At 42.2% G+C, this 19,260-nt stretch overlaps 1 protein-coding gene across 1 annotated transcript; it reads left to right on the top strand.

The window, feature by feature from the left end:
* The first annotated feature begins 11,704 nt into the window (after positions 1-11,704).
* LOC126394235 (tropomyosin-like) lies at positions 11,705-13,885 on the top strand. Its single transcript, XM_050050939.1, has one exon. The coding sequence runs from the start codon at positions 11,705-11,707 to the stop codon at positions 12,929-12,931; it is 1,227 nt and encodes a 408-aa protein (XP_049906896.1). The 3' UTR covers positions 12,932-13,885.
* Positions 13,886-19,260: the final 5,375 nt, after the last annotated feature.

Genomic DNA, 19,260 nt, shown 5'->3' with positions numbered 1-19,260 from the left:
CCAGGTTTCCAGTGCTCAACTCCGGTATTCTGCGGCTGGCTGAGGCTCATGAGCTGCGGCGGCTGCTTCATCCAGTGGCCTGAGTTCCGTCCATATACTTGGGCTCAAAGAAATACGGCTCAACAAAGAAATGCTGTTCCTCCTCAATTTCAAAGTCTTCAGACATGTTGGGCTGTCCTTTGCTAAAAGACCGTAGTGCAAATTATCTTTTAGCTACTGTGGTTACTGTTGTTTTCCCCTGCGGTGCATGTGTCACGTGATGTAAACACCGGTAAGCAAAGCTCATGCTTTCGCTGGTCTCACGCAGGCGCGCACACGTGAACGCGGAGCACAGAGAAGCAGTCAGAGCTACAGGCTACAGTGAGGCTAAAAACAGAGTTCATATGACGTTTTTCGAAACAACTTTTTATGTAGCGGCTGCAGTACACTTGGATCACTATGGATGAGCAGTATGGAGATACTTTGTGGATTCAATTTTGTGTTCTTGGACGTTAGTCTGGGGCGCCGTATGCCATTAGGTGTGCTGGCCGCTCCCCCCGCCGATCTCTGCAAGGGATGTGAGGACTCTAAAACTTCACCAGGGCCTCCATCAGCGTATGGGTGAGTAGATAATGGCTGAATTTTCATTTTTGGGTGCACTATCCCTTTAAAATAAAACAAAACAAACACAAAAAAGGCTCAGTGTGAATCAGTTTATTGCTTGAATTAAAAATGGTATGGGGGGCCACCCAGCACTCTACTGTGGGCCAGATTTGACCCTCAGAATGGAAGTGGAGCACCACTGGTGTAAGATTTTGTGTTAGGATGGGAGGAGTTGGCCACCATCTTTCCTGCCTGCCTGTATCAGGGTCCTAGAGACGCATAGGTCCTGGAGGGACAGCAGATTGCAACCAATCACCTTTTCAGCAGAGCAAATGATAAGCTGCAGTCTGCCCTTGTCCTTGGCAGTGGCTGCAGCACACAAGCAGTTATGGAGGAGGTGAGGATGGACTCAGTGACGGCAGGTCATAAGTGCATCAACGTCTTTTGTAGGTCGTCCATCCTCTACTGTGATTTTTTTGGTGAGGAAGCTGATGCTCAGCTCCAATCAGTGACTGTTGATTCATGTAGGGCAGTGGTTCCCAACTGGTCCAGCCACAGGGTTCAGATTTCTCCTTTATTATTAGAGCAAGATCCACACAGATTAATACATTCAGCATCATACTTGCATTTGGCTGTGTCATTGAGCTAGTTTGCTGTCTCTGTCAAGTAGCTGTCCCTCAGTCACTTCAACACATTCTCACTCCCACCTCGTCACCTATCAGTGTTTAGTTATGGACTTTTTACATCAAGATATGACGTGTAAGGTACCCTGGGTGCGTTGCTTGTTGATGTTCTGGGACGCCATGTCAAGTTCTGCCTGTTACGTGCATTGTCTGTTTTCAAAATACATTTCTGTTTCCACAGTAAATGTACAGTTTGCATACAGTCTCTTTCAAAATAAACAGACTATGTCAATATAAAACCACAAATTGTCCTTTTTTTCCTTTGACAACAAAAGCACATGGTTGAGTGTAGGAACAATGAACAGTGTTTGGCTTTACAATCTAATGGGAAGCAAACACCAATCTCCAGCGTGAAAGTCGGTGGTTGTTGGGTCATGATCTACCAGTTGGGAACCACTGACGTAGAGTGATGAGAGCACGTGGGGCTGCATTCTTTCTAAAATCCGCAACCATTACACTGTCTTTTGAGCATGAGATAAATAAAACCTACCTGAGTATTTTGTCGTTAATGTCTTTTTTTTTAAAATGTGTTTGAGCTTTCATGAACAAATTCACATGTTTTTGATTGAACACGTCAGTCAATTTTTCACTTTAGGGAAAGGTTTGGATTTCAACCTGATGTCTGGGGTTGAACTATACTGACGGTCAAAACGTTTTTCTTGAATTTTTCTTTGATATATTTGTGTCTCCACTGAGGTAAGGTTAAGGGTTTAAATTAGGTATCAACTTACTTAGTGTCAGGGTTAAGGAGCACCTTCTCATCCAGAACAGAAAGTTAAGCCCTCCAGCTAAAGCAAGCTGACCTGAGAACAGTTTCCCAGACTGCCAGATTTATTAGTTCAGTTCATCTTAATTGTCAGACACAAAGTCCGTTAGAAAAACGTACAGCACCAACAAAATACAAGACAGACATTAAAATAACAAGATTTTTTTTTTCTAAGTGACAATTAAACCAATGTTTCCACAGCAGTGACTGGTATCTTATAACACTTAAATATAGGATTTCACAGCAGCATGATTCAGGAGTCAAAGGTACTGTAGTGTGGTCACCTCTGGTTGGAGCAGTATGACCAAGAAGGGCACCTATCTAGTTAAAGGCCAAAGGAGTAGGTGCTTGAGCACCACCTGGTGCCTATCTGTGCACATGTCATGCAGGGAACATAGGGATCCGAAGAGACGATATCACTCAATAAAATTAATAAAATTAAAATGAACTGAAATGAATTAAATCAAATTAGATTTTAAAAAGTGTCACATTAGATGGGATGCAGTATACCCCATTTTTGTGCCTCAGTGTTTTACACACCTTGTCTTGGATGCAGTGACATCCTCTTAGAGACACAGTTTACACAGTGTTGATCATCTCTTCTCTCTAGTCTCAGTGGACTATTAAATGCAACATGACAGCTGTTGTGGCCGATTGTTCTGATTACTGTTACACTAGTCTGACTTTTATTGTGGTTGTCAGAATCAACATATGTTTTCAGAGGCAAAAATAAGGAATGTTAACAGAGTTATTATGTATAACTGTGGGTAACAATTTATTTGGACAGTCCCCCCACATATAGTTTAGAGAGTATTTGTAATATTTCAACAGCTTATTAGTTGAGATTCAATAATTCAATTGTTTTACTGTATATGTTTATCTACAAAATATATGTGACAATTCCAAACATATTCTCAGAAAAATTTAGTTGATTTTGAACTTAAGTACGTAGGTATGTTCATAAATTGTCACATATACTCTATAGATAATCTGTTCAACATCTACAAAGCAAAACCATTGAATTGTGAATCTCAATAAGCTGTTGAAATATTACAAATGCTCTATAAATTATCTGCAGGCAGACCATCCAAATAAACCAGATTGTGTTATCCAAATGAGGGTTAAGCTAGCCGATTCCTCCCTCACTGAGTAGAGACAACACTACTGAATATCCAACACATCCCAACTTGTCAAATACCTCTGCTATGTCAGTGGACCTACATGTCAAATATGTCGCTAGATACCCTCCTGCGTCAGTTTTGGATGTTCAGGGATGCAATGTCAATTTACACTCATTACATGCATTGTGTCTTTTCAAAATAGATTTCCATTTTCACAGGAAATGTACAGTTCCTGTTCATTACATGCATACAGTCTTTTCTTTTTTCTTTTAAATAAACTTACAACATAGATACAATTCTTCATCTTTATGTTGATTCCTTGGGTTTAGGCAAAAAAAGCATGTGGTTAGGTTTGGAAAAAAGAGGACATCATGTTTTAGCTGAAAATACACACAGGAACTGCACATTGGGCTTTTGGGTGAAAGTCAAGAGTTTGTTTGACCCATCCACCTCCCCTCCTGCCCGCCTTATAGGCATTTTCTCACTCTTTGTATTATAGTAGTTGCTGGTGGCAGTTTCTAACGCCGATGGCTAGTGCGTATCATACCATCACGACAGGTGCCACTCTGACATCGAAGTCCACTGACAAAGCGGAGTTATTTGACAACTTGGGTAGCCACTGCCTCTAAAACTGACACATCAGGTGCATATTTTATCGCCGTGAAAAGTGTCTTTGTGCCTTGGTGTCTGACGTTGAATCACTGACAAAGCGGCGGTATTTTTGGAGCTGGGAATGACAACAGGCTGGAATGTCATATCTGAGTGCACACAACTCAACCTTAAATACTTTAGCTCCTCAATCCCTCATTACTGTTACACTCTGCTCATTAAAGGGAAGATACAAATGAATATGATTTGGATCGATTTCATTTGTTTTATAAAGTGGAGAATGTGAGTTCTAAAAACTATTCTGTTTTCTTCCTCAGATGGCTACTTGTGGCCTGTTGCTGAGAGCCCCCCCGATGACCCAGTCTTCCCTACCAGGACGATGAGGAAGAGATTGCCATGGTCGGGGTGGATGACCTGGATGAGCTTCAAGAGCCTCAGGGAGGTAATTTAGAGGGTGAGCAGCAGTTCCCACCACCTCACTATGGGATGGAGGGTCCTGCTTTTCCTTATGGTCCTTATGTTTTTTCCTCCTGCGTTTCCTGCTGTTTTCCTTCCTGTGTTTCCTGCTGCTTTCCCTGCTGCTTTCCTTCCTGTGTTTCCTGCTGCTTTCCCCGCTGCTTTCCCTCCTGCTGTCCCTCATCCTTTTGCTGATCGTTATGCTTTTCCTCACACTGCTCCTGTTTACCCTTACCCTGGCTCTGAGGATGACCCTTCTGCTTCCCCTTCCCCTGACCCTGTAGACGATCCTTCTGCTTACCCTCACCTTGACCCTGAAGACGACCCTTCTGCTTCCCCTTACTCTGACCCTGAAGACGACCCTCCTGCTTCCTGTCCCCTGACCCTGTAGACGATCCTTCTGCTTACCCTCACCTTGACCCTGAAGATGATCCTTCTGCTTACCCTCACCTTGACCCTGAAGGTGACCTCCTTGAAATTCTTGAGCATCTGCGTCGCCAAAACGGGTACCTGCAAGATGATGAGGACATCTGGCCCACCCCCCAAGAAGATCTTGAAGATGCAGTGGTTCCTGCATCTGCTGGCATCAGCCCCCCCAGGAAGAGAACCAGAGAAGACAGTGATGGGGAGGAGGCAGATGTGAAGAGGCAGAGGTGGGCTGAAGAGAGTAACTCAGATTGACTCTTCAATGGATGGGCTGAACATCCTGCTTAAAACATCAGAGCACCAGTGATTCCAATGGAAGCCTCTGTCTCTGACAAGGCTAGTGACACCCCAGATAGCGTCTTGCACTGGGACTTTTTGGCATATCTCCTCATTCTATGCACAGTGGATTGATCAACTTTTCTTTCATCCTGAGGGCCGGCCTTTGCATCTGACGAGGCTGACAATGTCCCAGGTAGTCCTCGCCTCTGGCAGGGCTGCTGACACCCCGTGCATGTAGTCTTTGCGTCTGGCAGGGCTAAGGAAGACAAGTAGCCTTTGCGTCTGGCAGGGCTGGTAACACCCCAGGTAGCGTCTTGCACTGGGACTTCTTTGGTGTATTTCCTCATTCTTTGCACAGTGGACTGATCAACTTTTCTTTCATCCTGAGGGCCGGCCTTTGCGTCTGGCGAGGCCGATGATGTCCCAGATAGTCCTCGCACCTGGCAGGGCTGTTGACATCCCGTGCATGTAGCCTTTGTGTCTGGCAGGGCTGGTGACACCCCAGGTAGCGTCTTGCACTGGGACTTTTTTGGTGTATTTCCTCATTCCTTGCACAGTGGATTGATCAACTTTTCTTTCATCCTGATGGCCGGCCTTTGCATCTGGCGAGGCCGACAATGTCCCAGGCTGTTGACATCCCGTGCATGTAGCCTTTGCATCTGGCAGGGCTGAGGAAGAGAAAGTAACCTTTGCGTCTGGCAGGGCTAGGAACTTCCAACTTGGTTGGTGCTTAAATGAACACCATTTTCCATCTCATAGCACCAGCGGCTCCTGCTGGTTAGTCTGTGGTCTGCACAGTGGGGGTTAGCTTGAATCACCCACCTCTCATGCCCCTGTCCACCCACCCCCCATGTGACCAGTGAAGCCCCCCAAAAGCAATTTGGTTGAAGTCTGGGTAAGCATTAAGTAATTTGAGCATTATTTTTCCTTAACATCTTCCCCCACAGGTCAGAAATGTCTTTATATGGCCAAAAAGGTAAGTAACTATGTTATATATATCATATTCATAATATTCAATCATTTAAAAAGTATTTGTCTCATTAACCTTTTTTGTCTTACCAAGGTCTTATCTCACCCCACCGTCTGAGCTGCTGCTATTTACCACGCACGAAAAAAGTAAGTATGAGCTTGTAACTTAGAAGAAAAGTGACCTAGGCTAGAATATAACATAGACACAGAAATTAATGTATTCTACTGTGTAAACTAGCAACACATTGTGTACACTGCCTGTTTGTTAACAGACTATCACGTTTCGCAGTCTTAAGCTTATTTGACTATCTTACAATTATCTATGCTCCCTCTCTTAATCCACCACCTGAGCTGCTGATGTTCACTGTGGACGAAAAAGTAAGTATGAGCTTCCGATAGAAAGTAATCTATACAATTGTGTAAAGTAGCCACATACTGAATACCACACCTGTTTAATTGAATATCAGATATTAAATAGCTAATGGTTTGTTTGTTTTACTGACCGTTATTTATGCTCCCTTTCTTTCTCCACCACATGAGCTGCTGCTGCTCACTACAGATGACAAACGTTAGAATGAGCTTCTGACATGTAAACAAAGTGTCCTAGAATAGGATATTATGTAAAGACAGAGCAAGCAATGTGTGTCACTGTATTGTAAATCTGTACATCTCTATATTATGTTTGTCCAAACTCATTATTGTTTTATCAAGAAAATCACTATGAATAAGCTAAAATTTGCAAACCTAATTGTTAATGTAAAATCATTTTATTCTGCAGCTGTTCACTGTTGACTAAAGGGTGAGTATGAGCTTCTGATTTATATAAAGATAAATAATGAATAATATTGTGTAAACTAGCTACATATGCACCTGTTTCTCCTTATGCTATCACTTACTTAATAAATCAAAGAGTATATGTGTTTCACTCAGTCTGCAGGACCAGTGCACTGCTCCAACTTCCACTCAGGAAGAAAAGAAAGGAGAAAGATGTGTAAATGCAGTGCTCAGTGACAAAGAAGACAGGCTCATATCCGACCTATAGGACAAACTGGAGAGCAGACTGCGGTAACAGTTAAAGGAATAGCTTGAATTTTTTTGAAGTGGGGTTGTAAGGGGTTCTTGTCCACAGTCAATGTATTACACACAGTAGATGTCAGTCTCCACGCCCCCAGTTTGGAGAAGCAGGCAGGAGTCTGACACAGAAGCTTAATAATTTACTGCTGTGAATGGGGACAAGCAACAAATCTTATTTAGCCAGCTAAACCAAGTCCCACCTAAAACCAAAAAAAAAAATCAATATCAGTCTAAGTGTTTTTAGCCTGCTGAACATGGGAGCTGCTGGTTTGGTGGCTTTGACGACAGCATAGATGGGGAACTGAAGCTGTTAACAGTTTACCCGTCAAAATGGGCTGTCTGATGGAAAGGTAGAGTGGTGAAAATACACTCAATAAAGCATACACTTAAACTGATATTGATATTGATTTGATCGAGATATAAGTTGTTCCCTCATTTTGGTTAATTTGTGCACTTGAGACATGAGTCATTCCTTTGTTTTGGGTCATTCGTGCCCTCAAGATATAAGTCGTTCCCTCGAGATGTAAGTCCCTCGTAAGTTCCCTCGTTTTGGTGAAATCGTGCATTCGAGATATAAGTTGTTTTCCCAAGGTATGGTCATTCCCTTGAGATATAACTCTTTCCTCGTTTTGGGTCATTTGTGCACTCGAGATATAAGTCATTCCCTTAAGATACAAGTAGTTCCCTCGAGATATAAGTTCACTCACCAGTTGTTTTAATGTTTTGGCTGATCGGTGTATAAACCTATTAACTTATGCGTTCACACAGTCAGCCGTCTTTACGGCTTTTGGCAGCCCCTACCGTGTTGCCTTTGCTTTGGGTTAAATTCTTGAATTCTTCATATTTGTTGAGGATGATCGTCTGCTCCTCTTGGGTGAAGTCAGCTGCTCTGTGGGACTTCTCCATGGCTGCAATTGGGACATGCTGCAAACACCGCTCCTTTTATGTGGATGGGCTTATAACTAGATTAGGAAAACCAGGGTTGATTTACCGAGTTGATATCACAGTCATGTGACCGCTTAGCTTGATTACGATGGTTAGGGTTAGTTGAGCCAGGTTACGAAAAGATATCCTGTGTAAGATGAACTGGCTTCGTAGTACAGGCCTCAGTTCAGTCAACTCTGTCTTTTCCTATGTAAACGACACACGACCATAATCTCATAACAGAAAACCTAGAAGCATCGAAAACACGTAATCTCATAACAGAAAACCTAGAAGCATCGAAAACACGATCCAAAGATTCACCGTCAGCCAAGACTTAAATTACCTGTGGGCTACATGTAGCATTAGTAGAGAGTATTTTTTGCTATTTAGTTGGATGATGATGAAACCCCTCTAAATATGTCACATAAAACACTTTAAAGTTACACCAGACTGTTTCTGCTGCTGAAGTAAAGAGTGGAAAAGTAGTTGATGATTAATGAGGTCTATCTGACCGATGTGTTGCATTTATAATAACAGGAGCCAATTAACAGCGTGTGGATTATATTAATAATAAAATATTATTTGTTTTATCCTAGTTCTCATCACACAGGTGTCTCATGTTATGTTGAGCTGCAGTGAAGGAATCAGAGTATAAAATAGCAACACTATCACTTTGGACTAAAATAAACTTGGCAGAAACTGAAGTACTGCTAATTACAAATTAGTGCTGTTGTGACAAAAACTGCAAGTTACATTCTAATAACATACATCAATTTATTTACAGCCCAAAAAGTCACTGCAGAAAAAAACAAGTCCAAACTGGTAGAAAAAGATTTCTGCACACTTACATCTCTGCAGTGTTTCACTTTATTGTTGAGCTTTCAGTTCAGTAGATCTTCATCAGAGCATACATGAGGCAACAATGGGCTGGCAGGTAAAGTAACCAGTAACCAGTCTCAGGCCAATCACTGGCAGTATGCAACACACCTGTGCACGACCCTGCTGGTAGAAGCTCCAAAAAAGCATTTCAAAGCATTAGAGTTCTGCTGCTTCAAGAAGACAATAAAATGTTTATATCACGACACCAACAGCTCAGTTTCCTCACCAAGGTGGCACCTCTCCTCGTGTCTCAATCAACAGAGGTATAAAACAAGGCTGTCCAATCTCACCATCACTTTTCTTATTGCAGCAGAGATGCTTTCAGTTCTTGTTAAAAACTCTGGGGCTGAGAAACTGAGTGTCTGTAGGAGCGATATAGTTGTAAATCAGCTGGCAGATGACACAACTTTATTATTAAAAAATGTAGAGCAGGTTCCAAAGGCCATCGAGACCATTGATCTCTTTTCCAGAGCATCTGGTCTGAAACTGAATTTGACCAAAAGTGAACTATCAGCCATACATGACTGCCATCTTGCGGCAGCATACGGTACTCCCATCAAGTCGACTGTCAGACACCTGAGTGTGCACATTACAACAGACAATTAACTGAGTGAATCCTTGAATGTCTGAAACAAGATGGATGAATGCAAATCAAGATCAGGCAGCTGGCTGAACAGAGAGCTTTCTCTCCTCGGTCATATTTACATAACAAAGATGAATAAGTTAATACGTTAATAAGTTCAATTTACTACAATACAGATAAAACAACAGCATAAAATATCATATAAAATAAACAAACACATGTTCATCTTTTCTAATTGTCATTTTTGCAATTAAAAATACAACTTCAACGTTAGCACTTAAAAAAAACCTCAGGGTGTGTTTGCACCTCTACCCTGCCTTAACAATAATATCTATTGAAAACAGCTCACCAGGTGAGCATGTGCACAGGAGTGTTCACAGATGAAGAATGAGACACACACACACACACACACACCTGTGCTCCATGAGCCTCTGAACAGCTCAGGTGCTCTCACCTTGACTGGCCAAATTAAATGGTAGGCTAAATGGACTGCACTTGTATAGCACCTTACTAGTCATCCAACCACTCAAAGCGCTCATTCACCCACCCATTCATACACTGGTGGCCAGGGCAACCATACATGATGCCACCTGCTATTCAGTTTTTAATACACTCACACAGCCATCGGGAGCAATTTGAGGTTCAGTATCTTGCTCAAGGACATTTCAACATGCAGACTGGAGGAGGAGGCGTCCACCGGTCGTGCTGTCGCTAACTGTTGCCATGGTTCCGTTGTGTTTGGGTTTTTGAAGCGTCCTGCTGAGGTAGCGTGTGGTCTCTCTCTACGGCAAAAGTACAGTGGCAAAAGGCAAAGCGGCCCCGGAGAGCTTTGCGTTTACAATGCGCAGATAAAACGGACCGCACTCACACCACCTCCAGCTCGCTTCAGAGGGGTTCGCGCAAAACAAAATGCTGAGTCACTGCTCTGAGTCCGCAGAGAGGGCTGAAAAGGACACTGTCGCATCACAAAGAAGCCAACCCTGATTGGTTGTTGTGTGTGCTTTCTCAGTGCTGATTGGCTCACAGATAGAACCTGACGGAGCCAGGGTAGAGTTTGATTTGAGATACAGAACCTTTTTGTTTTATAAATAAAAAAGTCCAAAACTGCATAGAACTTCAAAAAAACACGCACACAGTGTTAATAAGTTGTCACAGAATAATAATGTATGAAAACTAGATTTTTGACAAACATGTCAGATGACTTATGATTCCAAAGTGACGTAATGACAATGTAGCCAAAAGGGGGCGGGGTGACGGAATTTGTTCTGTGATGTCACAAAGACACCTCACATCAAAGCTTCAAAAGTTTGTAAGTACAACCCAATCTCCATAATATTTTCTGATCTGACCGCGTTAGTTCAAATCTTCCCCGCGCCGTCGCACCATACACACGAGCGAAATTTCGTCAGTCAAAATGAATAGGGCAAGAAACACCGATCCTCAAGCAAGTAGGATTGCTCAACTACAGGAGCAACTGGAAGTCGCCATTAACCGTGAGAAAAGTTTAATGGAGCAAAACAAACAGCATCAGAAAAGGATTGTTTCTCTCGCTTCAGCGGAGCACGATATTGCTCAGCTAGAAGCTATTATCAGAGGGCAAAGCGCTGAGCTGGACGTATTGCATAAAGAGCTCCAGATATCTCAATCTGCCCATACACAGTGGGGTTCTGAAAAGAATGAGCTCGAAAAACAAATTGTGGACTTGAAAGGGACCTTGGCTGACTCTGAAAAACAACTGTCGGCTGAAAAGATCCTCAGAGAACACAAGGAAAATGAACTGAGGAGGTTTCGTAACATTGAGACGGACAACAAGAAACTGACCTCGGAAGTGCAGGCACTGCAGCACGATGTAGCAGTGTTGACGGGGCAAAACATGTCTGCCTCCAAAAGACTTGAACAGCAGAAACAACTGCTAATTGAGAAGGACACCAAACGGGACAAGATGACGGAGAAGTATAAGAAACTGAAAGCTCGATGTAATTCATACAATGAAGAGGTAAAAAAACTGCTCCTTTGTCAAGAATTTGTTGATAAAGCGAAACAAAAATCGGAAGAATTGAGAAAGGAAATTGAAATTCAGAAAGACCAAAATCAAATTCACCAGGATAACATAAGTTGCTTGAAAAGGCAAATTAAAAACCTGGTAAGCGAAAGAAATGAGCTTAAATCAGTACAAATAGAAATGAGCTGCCAGATGGATCAGATGAGGATAGTTATAGATGCTCAGCAATTAGAAATTGAGTTGCACAAAAGTGAAGCGTTTAAACAGAGTAGCTTAATATCAAAGCTTCAAAGTGACGCAAACATTGGCGAGAAAGTCAAAAGAAAACTTGAAAAGAATGCCGATGAAACAATGCAACGCATCAAGGACCAGGACCAGGAAATAAATGATCTCAAAACTGAAATCAGAGATAAAAGGAACGAGGAGACTGAGATGAAAATCCAGATGACCGTTCTCAAGACTGAGAGAGACCACACCCTTGAGAATCTGTTCAGGGCCCAGAGAGAAATTGATCTGCTGACTACAAGAGTTGAAAAACAGCAGCAGGAGATCCAAGCCAGGACTTTGGATCAGAAAAAAATGGGCAGAGAGCTGGACCAGGTCAAGAAGGATTGTGACTCTGTGCGCAACCAGCTGATAGAGGTCAGTAGGAAACTGGAGAACACACAGGTGTTGCAGGACAGATATAAAGACAATGTGAAACGGGACCTTAAGCTGGAGGAGAAGAAATACAGGGTGATCCTGACAGAGAAGGAGAGGTTAGAAAGAGAGCTGCAGCTCTCTACGCACCAGGTATCGCAGCAGCAACATACCATCACTATCCAGAAGGCTGCAAAAGACTCCTTAGAGCAGACAGTGAAAACACTCAGGGAGGAAGTTGAGTCCCTCACGCTGCACAACAGGGAGTCTGAGACTGAGATTGATGGACTGAGAGAGGCTTTCGAGAAGCTTCTTAGGCAGAAAATTGTGTTGATCACAGACAGAGCGAGGAGTGGAAAGCAAGTCTATGATTCCACCTTTCTGCTGTATAAATACAGGCAGTGCTACCAGAAAGAGCGCCGTGTGCAGCGCCAAGCAGCACTCGTTGTGAAACAGCGCGAAGAGATCGAGGAGCTAAAGCTCGCGTTGGCACAGCGTCCGGATAACGTGGTGGTGAAGCTGATGAAGAGTCAGTGGGACAACAGAGAGCTCAAGAAGCAGCTCATGGCATTAAAGGGCGAAAAAGTCAAGTACGAGGTGACTTATCAGCATGCCAGGGAAGAAAACAAAAAGCTCACAGAGGGCCTGAGTGAGATGAAGGTGGACGCTGGGCACAAGCCCAAAGCAGAGCACCAGAGTGAGCCTCCGCAATTATCGAGGCACACTCGGTTCCCTCTCTCTGCTGACAGGACCCCGTCTCAGTCTGAAGACAGGTCTGGTCGTGTGCCCGTCCTCCCTCCCCTCACCAAAACGACCCAGCCTTGTGTGAGAAAATTGGTGCCGCGCCCACCTCCACCCTCAACTCCAAAGTCTACACCTGACTTGAAGTTGCGCGTCAGAAGAGTGCTCCCGCCTCAAGCAACACCTGTCCGTAAGTGAATGTTTCCGACAACACAGTGACCCCTACAGGACAAATTAACACCGGACACCATGGATGGCTCCTACAGTGCTCACTAATTGACCCTTTGCTAAGTCCCGTCCCCGGACGCAGATTGGCTTTAGCTTCTAATATCTTTGTATTTTTAAGGTGTTGTTGCTGCTGAGTCAGTTTGACATCCTGGATATATCCTTCAAGCACATTTTGTAGATCCCTCTGTCTGCTTCTCTCTGGAATCACGATGTCATTTTTCCAAAAACATGATATCATTTTTTCAGGGAGCGCAGTTAGTTACAGTGTGGGCTTGTTGGGACATCACAAAGGGGCGTGGCTTAGCAAAAGGTCAATTCTCTGCTTTTCCACTCAGGTTTTTCTGTGTGCATTTTCAATTTGTGCACCAAAAACCCTGAGTGCAAACGCACGTACAGAAAGAGTCCTGGCCTCAAATCCATCTGGCTGCTGTCTCTCCGTGTGGAGTTTGCATGTTCTCCACTTGTTAGGTCGGGTTTTCTCCGGGATGCTCCGGTTCGCCCGATGACATGCAGGTTAGGTAATGGAGTAGCTGGGCTCAGCAGGTTAAGCAGGGCATCTACTGACCCCCGGCTTCTCCTGGCACTGAACCCCCAGCTGTTCCAACACCTAACTTTAGTAATAATAAAATAATTGCAATTGGAATTACTGCCTTATGGTTGTATGTCTCCATGCACAGTTTACATCAATGTCTGTGAAAACATGATGCTTCACACCCATTGTTCCCAGACAGCACAGAAGATCTATACAGCAGAGTTTCAAGGTGGGCACTGAAGATGTGTGTCACCAATTAAATATCAGTTCCTATGATATGACCTTGAGTAATAGCCAGAAAAGTGTTTTATGTAGAACATTATGAAGTCACAGTGAAGCTGACCTTTTGGATATTAAATGTCATCACTTCATTATTTTATCTGCTTAATTGTGCGTCAGCTCTATGCAGAGCCTACGCACCTGACCTACCCCGTTGTGAGCATTTATACTTGTGCGGTGGTGTGTCTGTGTCACTCTGCAGTTACACCTCCAACACACTAGTCGGACGTGGTGTTTCTGTGAAGTGCTGTAAAGTTGAGTTGATTCAAAACACACATTAAACACACATTAAACATGTCTTAATAGAGACCATTTAAAACACAGGTACACAGATCTCTTCATTGTAACTCGCAGCATTCACAGACGAAGCACTTGTCTTTATCTGGACACATTTTCCTACAAATACAACATGCTAATGTTTTCAGCACGAGACTGAAGCATTTTACATTGTATAAATTAGCTTAGCAGCTAGTGGACATTTCCTCTGAACAACAGCATCATTTAACAAAGGTAACGTTAGCCTATAAAATTCGGCTCCATTACAGCTCACAAGGTTCACTGACAAAATAACTGTCTTGTACTAAACACATTTTCCAATCATGCTGACATTATTAGCACAAGCCTATAGCATTTTACACTGTATAAATTAGCCTGGCAGCTAGCAGACATTTCCTCTGCTCATATGTAGCCAGGATAAATCACACACAAGACTTTAAATACCATTTTTGTGGAGGAGAACACAGAGATGGTTTACACACTAAACACATGATTTCAGCAGCAATTTAACTTATGCAAAGATTATTTTAGTCCACAGTGATAGTGTTGCTGACGTGCCCTCTGATTCCATCACTGCAGCTCAAAATAACATGAGACACCTGTGTGATGAGAACTAGGATAAAACAGATAATATTTTATTAGAAGAACAATCCACACGCTGTTAATTCCTCCTCCTGTTGTTATAAATGTCATCAGTGATTAATGGGGCTACTTTCCACCCTTGCCTTCAGTAGCAGAAACAGTCTGGCATCACTTTCGAGGGTTTCATGCGACATATTTAGAGTAGTTTTGTTATCTTTCAGCTAAATAGCAAAAAATACTCCATAGTTATATCACAGAGGCCCATACCTCAGTGACACCTGTACTAATTAATTTAAGTCTCAGCCGACGGTGAATTATTGGTCAGTGTTTTCATAGCAATTACATCCCACGCCACATTCAGTCTTACAATGGCAAACATTGTTGCTATGTAGTTGCTACCATTTCATCTCATATCATATGAAACAGCCTCCTTCATTCATGGTTCAGATGATGTCGCTCGACATAACCACCCCCGCCTCTTTCACATGAATGTGCTCGTGGCTGTATGGGAAAACCCAGAGTTGATTGAACTGGTTGACAACCAGCTCTGTAGTACCGGTTATCCAGACAGCCAATGTGACAGGTTGGTCAAACCTGAGGCCTGTACTATGAAGCAAGATTTGGAGTTAACGAGGTAACTTCAGCGTTAACCTAGCCTAGAGGTGGAAGCCACAGGGGCAGGAGGAGGAAGATTTCCCTCGTCCTGCAAAATGAACATATAGAAATGAAAGCAATTCAATTTTAGGACAGAGAGCACCTGAAACTGTTAATAGTCTGATGTGCATACCACCACCATCAAATTATTAAAGATAATCAAAGTGTCCACACTCACACCATCTGTGTTAACATGGGCAGACTGAAAACTGCATAAAATTGGTAACAAAGGACTAAAGTGTACCCCCCAAAACTCTTTCTGAGTTCACAGACACTGTCTCATCATCTGGGTCCTCCACCTGAGAAAACAGAAATGGCCCATTTAATCCATGGTCAGCTACCACAGTTGACATGCCAGCATATATGACTTATTGCTTTCACTGTTACCTCTGTATGAGACAGTGTGTATGTGAGTGGTGGCAGCAACACTAATGTCTCCCCATCAACTGTACAGAAAATAAATACGTGTTAAGTATATCACACAATACTTAGGCTATATTAATGAACTGTGTTTTATTAGCAACCCAGTAGTTAAACATTTACCCACAGACACACACCTTGTACAAATGCGGTCAGTTGGTTTACCCACAGACACACACCTTGTACAAATGCGGTCAGTTGGGTGCTGCCACTTCCACCAGGGTCAAAGGAGACTCCCCCCTCCACTACCTCCATTAAGGGGCGACCCTTTTTGTTGGAGAGGGCCAGCTCCTCAGCAGGAGTGAAATCCTGTGTGGGAGGGGCCCCTCCTGTCTTCCCCAATTTGTTTTTTTCCCCTGTTGGCTGCAAGCTATGTCAAAGCCATTTTACTGTGCTCGTTTTGTACTGATATTATCCAACAACAGAGTGTGATCAAGGTACTAAAGCCTTGGAGGTTACTCGCTGTACTTATAAACCATGAGAATAAGTCTTACCGCTTTAAATTATGTTTTTATGTTGTTTTTTTAATTTGTCCCATGTGCCTTTCGCACTGCCGGGGTTAGAACTGAAAGAATGAGGTTAAAATTGTCATATACACCATCTAAGTGGAATACACAAATGTAATTACAGACAGATCTACTCATGTCCTAAATGAGTTATGATATTGTATTGTACACAATATACATAAGTCATAAGATATACACCGATCAGCCAAAACATTAAAACCACCGACAGGTGAAGTGAACAACATTGATCATCTTGTTATAGTGTAATGTTCTGCTGGGAAACCTTGGGCTCTGACATTTATGTGGATGCCACCTGACACGCTCCACCCGCCTGAACACTAGTGCAGACCAGGTACCCCCCCTTATGGCAACGGCATCCCCCAGTAGCAGTGCCCCCCCAGCAGGACATTGCACCAAGCCACACCACAAAAACTGCTCAGGAATGGCCCAAAGTACATGACAAAGAGCTCAAGGCACCCACCTGGCCTCCAAATGCCCCAGTTCCCAGTCTGATCAAACATTTGTGGGACTGCCATCATCAAGTACCGTCACCATGATGGGGTTTACTTGGTCTGCAGCGCTGTTCGGGTGGGTGGGGTGCATCAAGCAGCATTCACTTTAATGCAGGGACCCAAGGTTTCCCAGCAGAACAATGCACTGTAACAAGATGATCAATGTTATTCACTTCACCCACCAGTGGTTTTAATGTTTTGGCTGATCGGTGTATAAACCTATTAACTTATGCGTTCACACAGTCAGCCGTCTTTACGGCTTTTGGCAGCCCCTACCGTGTTGCCTTTGGCTTGGGTTAAATTCTTGAACTCTTCATATTTGTTGATCGTCTGCTCCTCTTGTGTGAAGTCAGCTGCTCTGTGGGACTTCTCCATGGCTGCAATTGGGACATGCTGCGGGTCATTATATGAAAACGTGCCATTTCCCATTCTTAATGTTTGATTTTCAAAGTACTGTTTTAAAACTATTTATGACCCTTTTTGGATTAAATAGATCCTTACCTATCAGAAATATGTGCTGTGCCATCTCAGGCTATCTTATTTTTTATGTTTTTTCTACATTTAATCAACATGCATATGTGTGTTTTGTCAACCCTGTTACGATACACCAATTAGTGTTTGAAAATGTTTTAAATGCATATTTACAACAAATCTGATATACTTTGAAGGATAAATCTCCCCTTGTTACACTGAGTGTGTTTCTACAGTGGGAATATTGAGGTGTTTATGTTTTATCCATGGATGAATATGCTCATTTGCAATTGACACTTTCACAGCATCTTTCTTTTTAAGAACAGAATATGGAAACAAAACAATAATACCCAAATTTCATTCTGTAGATTACTGGTTTCTTTTACTTAACATATAAAATGAGTTGATTTGACATTTGTCTTTTCATTTTTTGAATTATACTATGACACTATATTATACTATATTATAACAGGGCTGACACCTCAGTAACAGGGTTGACAACAGTTACCATACTGATAGTTTAAGTTGCAGCTTTGGGTCTAATGAAGATAATGGGACATTCATAAACCTTTATTTCAACATGACTGATCAAAGTATATTTTGGAGACATTTATTGAGAGGTTTTAGCATTTTTCAAAACACGAAGGATATTGAAAGGACAGTCACAATGAATTTGATCCATTGAACATGTTTGGCCTGCTCCAAAAGTTGCATCATTTCCTGGGAGTGAAATCAGCTTCCGTTTGTGAACATGCTGGTGAAAAGACAAGTAAGTGTCCTCTTCTTTTCATGATTTTTCTTAGAGTTATGTAATGTTTGACAGAGGGGGACAAGCTTATTGTGTCAGCCCTGCTAGAATGGTAACCCTGTTACCATTCTAGCATAACAGGGTTGACGTAACAGAGTTAACAAAAGTATGGTTTTGCGAGTACATGAAAATATACTTTCCTTACCAATAGTAGACATTATATACATGGTTTTACAAGTTTCATCGCTAGCTGAGAGGGAAATTGAAAAAATTGTGCACTTTGTTTTTGAAATTTGGCATAGTGTAAGGTATGGGTAAGGTTTTCAAAAACCATGATGGGATAGCCACAAATTTAAATATGGCCCTCACCGGAGATTTGGATCTGCTCCAAATTGTAATGGGTTCCATGTTGGGCCATGTTATACCTCTCCACCAAGTTTAACACCATGCCAAATTTCAAAAACTTGTCACCAAGTGCACAATTTTTTCAATTTCCCTCTCAGCTAGTAGCATGTCTACTATTGGTAAGGAAAGTATATTTTCATGTACTTGCAAAATACTTTTGTCAACCCTGTAACCATCAAACCTTTTACACTAGAATGGTAACAGGGTTGACGAAAAATGTTCTTGGCAGCCATTACTAGCCATGTGGTGAAGGTCATGAGACCACATGGTGTGCATTCATTAGAGGCTGATATCATGTTATTTATGTACATTAAAAATTTCTAACAAATACCTTTTTAACATGTCCTTTTGTGGAAACGGCTGACACAATAAGCTCGTCCCCCTCTGTCAAACATTATATAACTCTAAGAAAAATCATTAAAGTAAGAGGACACTTATTTGTCTTTTCTCCAGCATGTTCACAAACGGAAGCTGATTTCACTCCCAGGAAATGATGCAACTTTCGGAGCAGTCAATTATCTCAGAAGGGGTGTTTTCATTAAAAGTAACAGGGTTGACGACTACCTGCCGACCCGACTAAATTGATGTTTTTTACAACATTTTACATATATTAAGAATAAAACCCATTCATGAATAATGAAAGGATACTTGAGGCTTTATATATAAGTTTATGTTTTTATGATAGTTTGACTTTTTTGGGCCTTAATAGCTAGTAAAAGCAGAACAATCATATTGAGCGACAGGCCATTTTTACAGTTTTTGAATGATGCTTCGTACAAAAAGGTTTTTAAAACTCTTTAAAAAGAAAATAAATACAATTTTACATTGTTTTAATGTTCCAAGAGATATCATGGAAAATAAATTCTAAAATGATTATAGTGTATTTATTGTTTATTGACATTCATAGCACAGTT

Source organism: Epinephelus moara, chromosome 8 (genome assembly GCF_006386435.1).
Source record: "Epinephelus moara isolate mb chromosome 8, YSFRI_EMoa_1.0, whole genome shotgun sequence".
Taxonomy (NCBI): domain Eukaryota; kingdom Metazoa; phylum Chordata; class Actinopteri; order Perciformes; family Serranidae; genus Epinephelus; species Epinephelus moara.
This window is presented reverse-complemented; position numbering and strand designations above follow the sequence as displayed.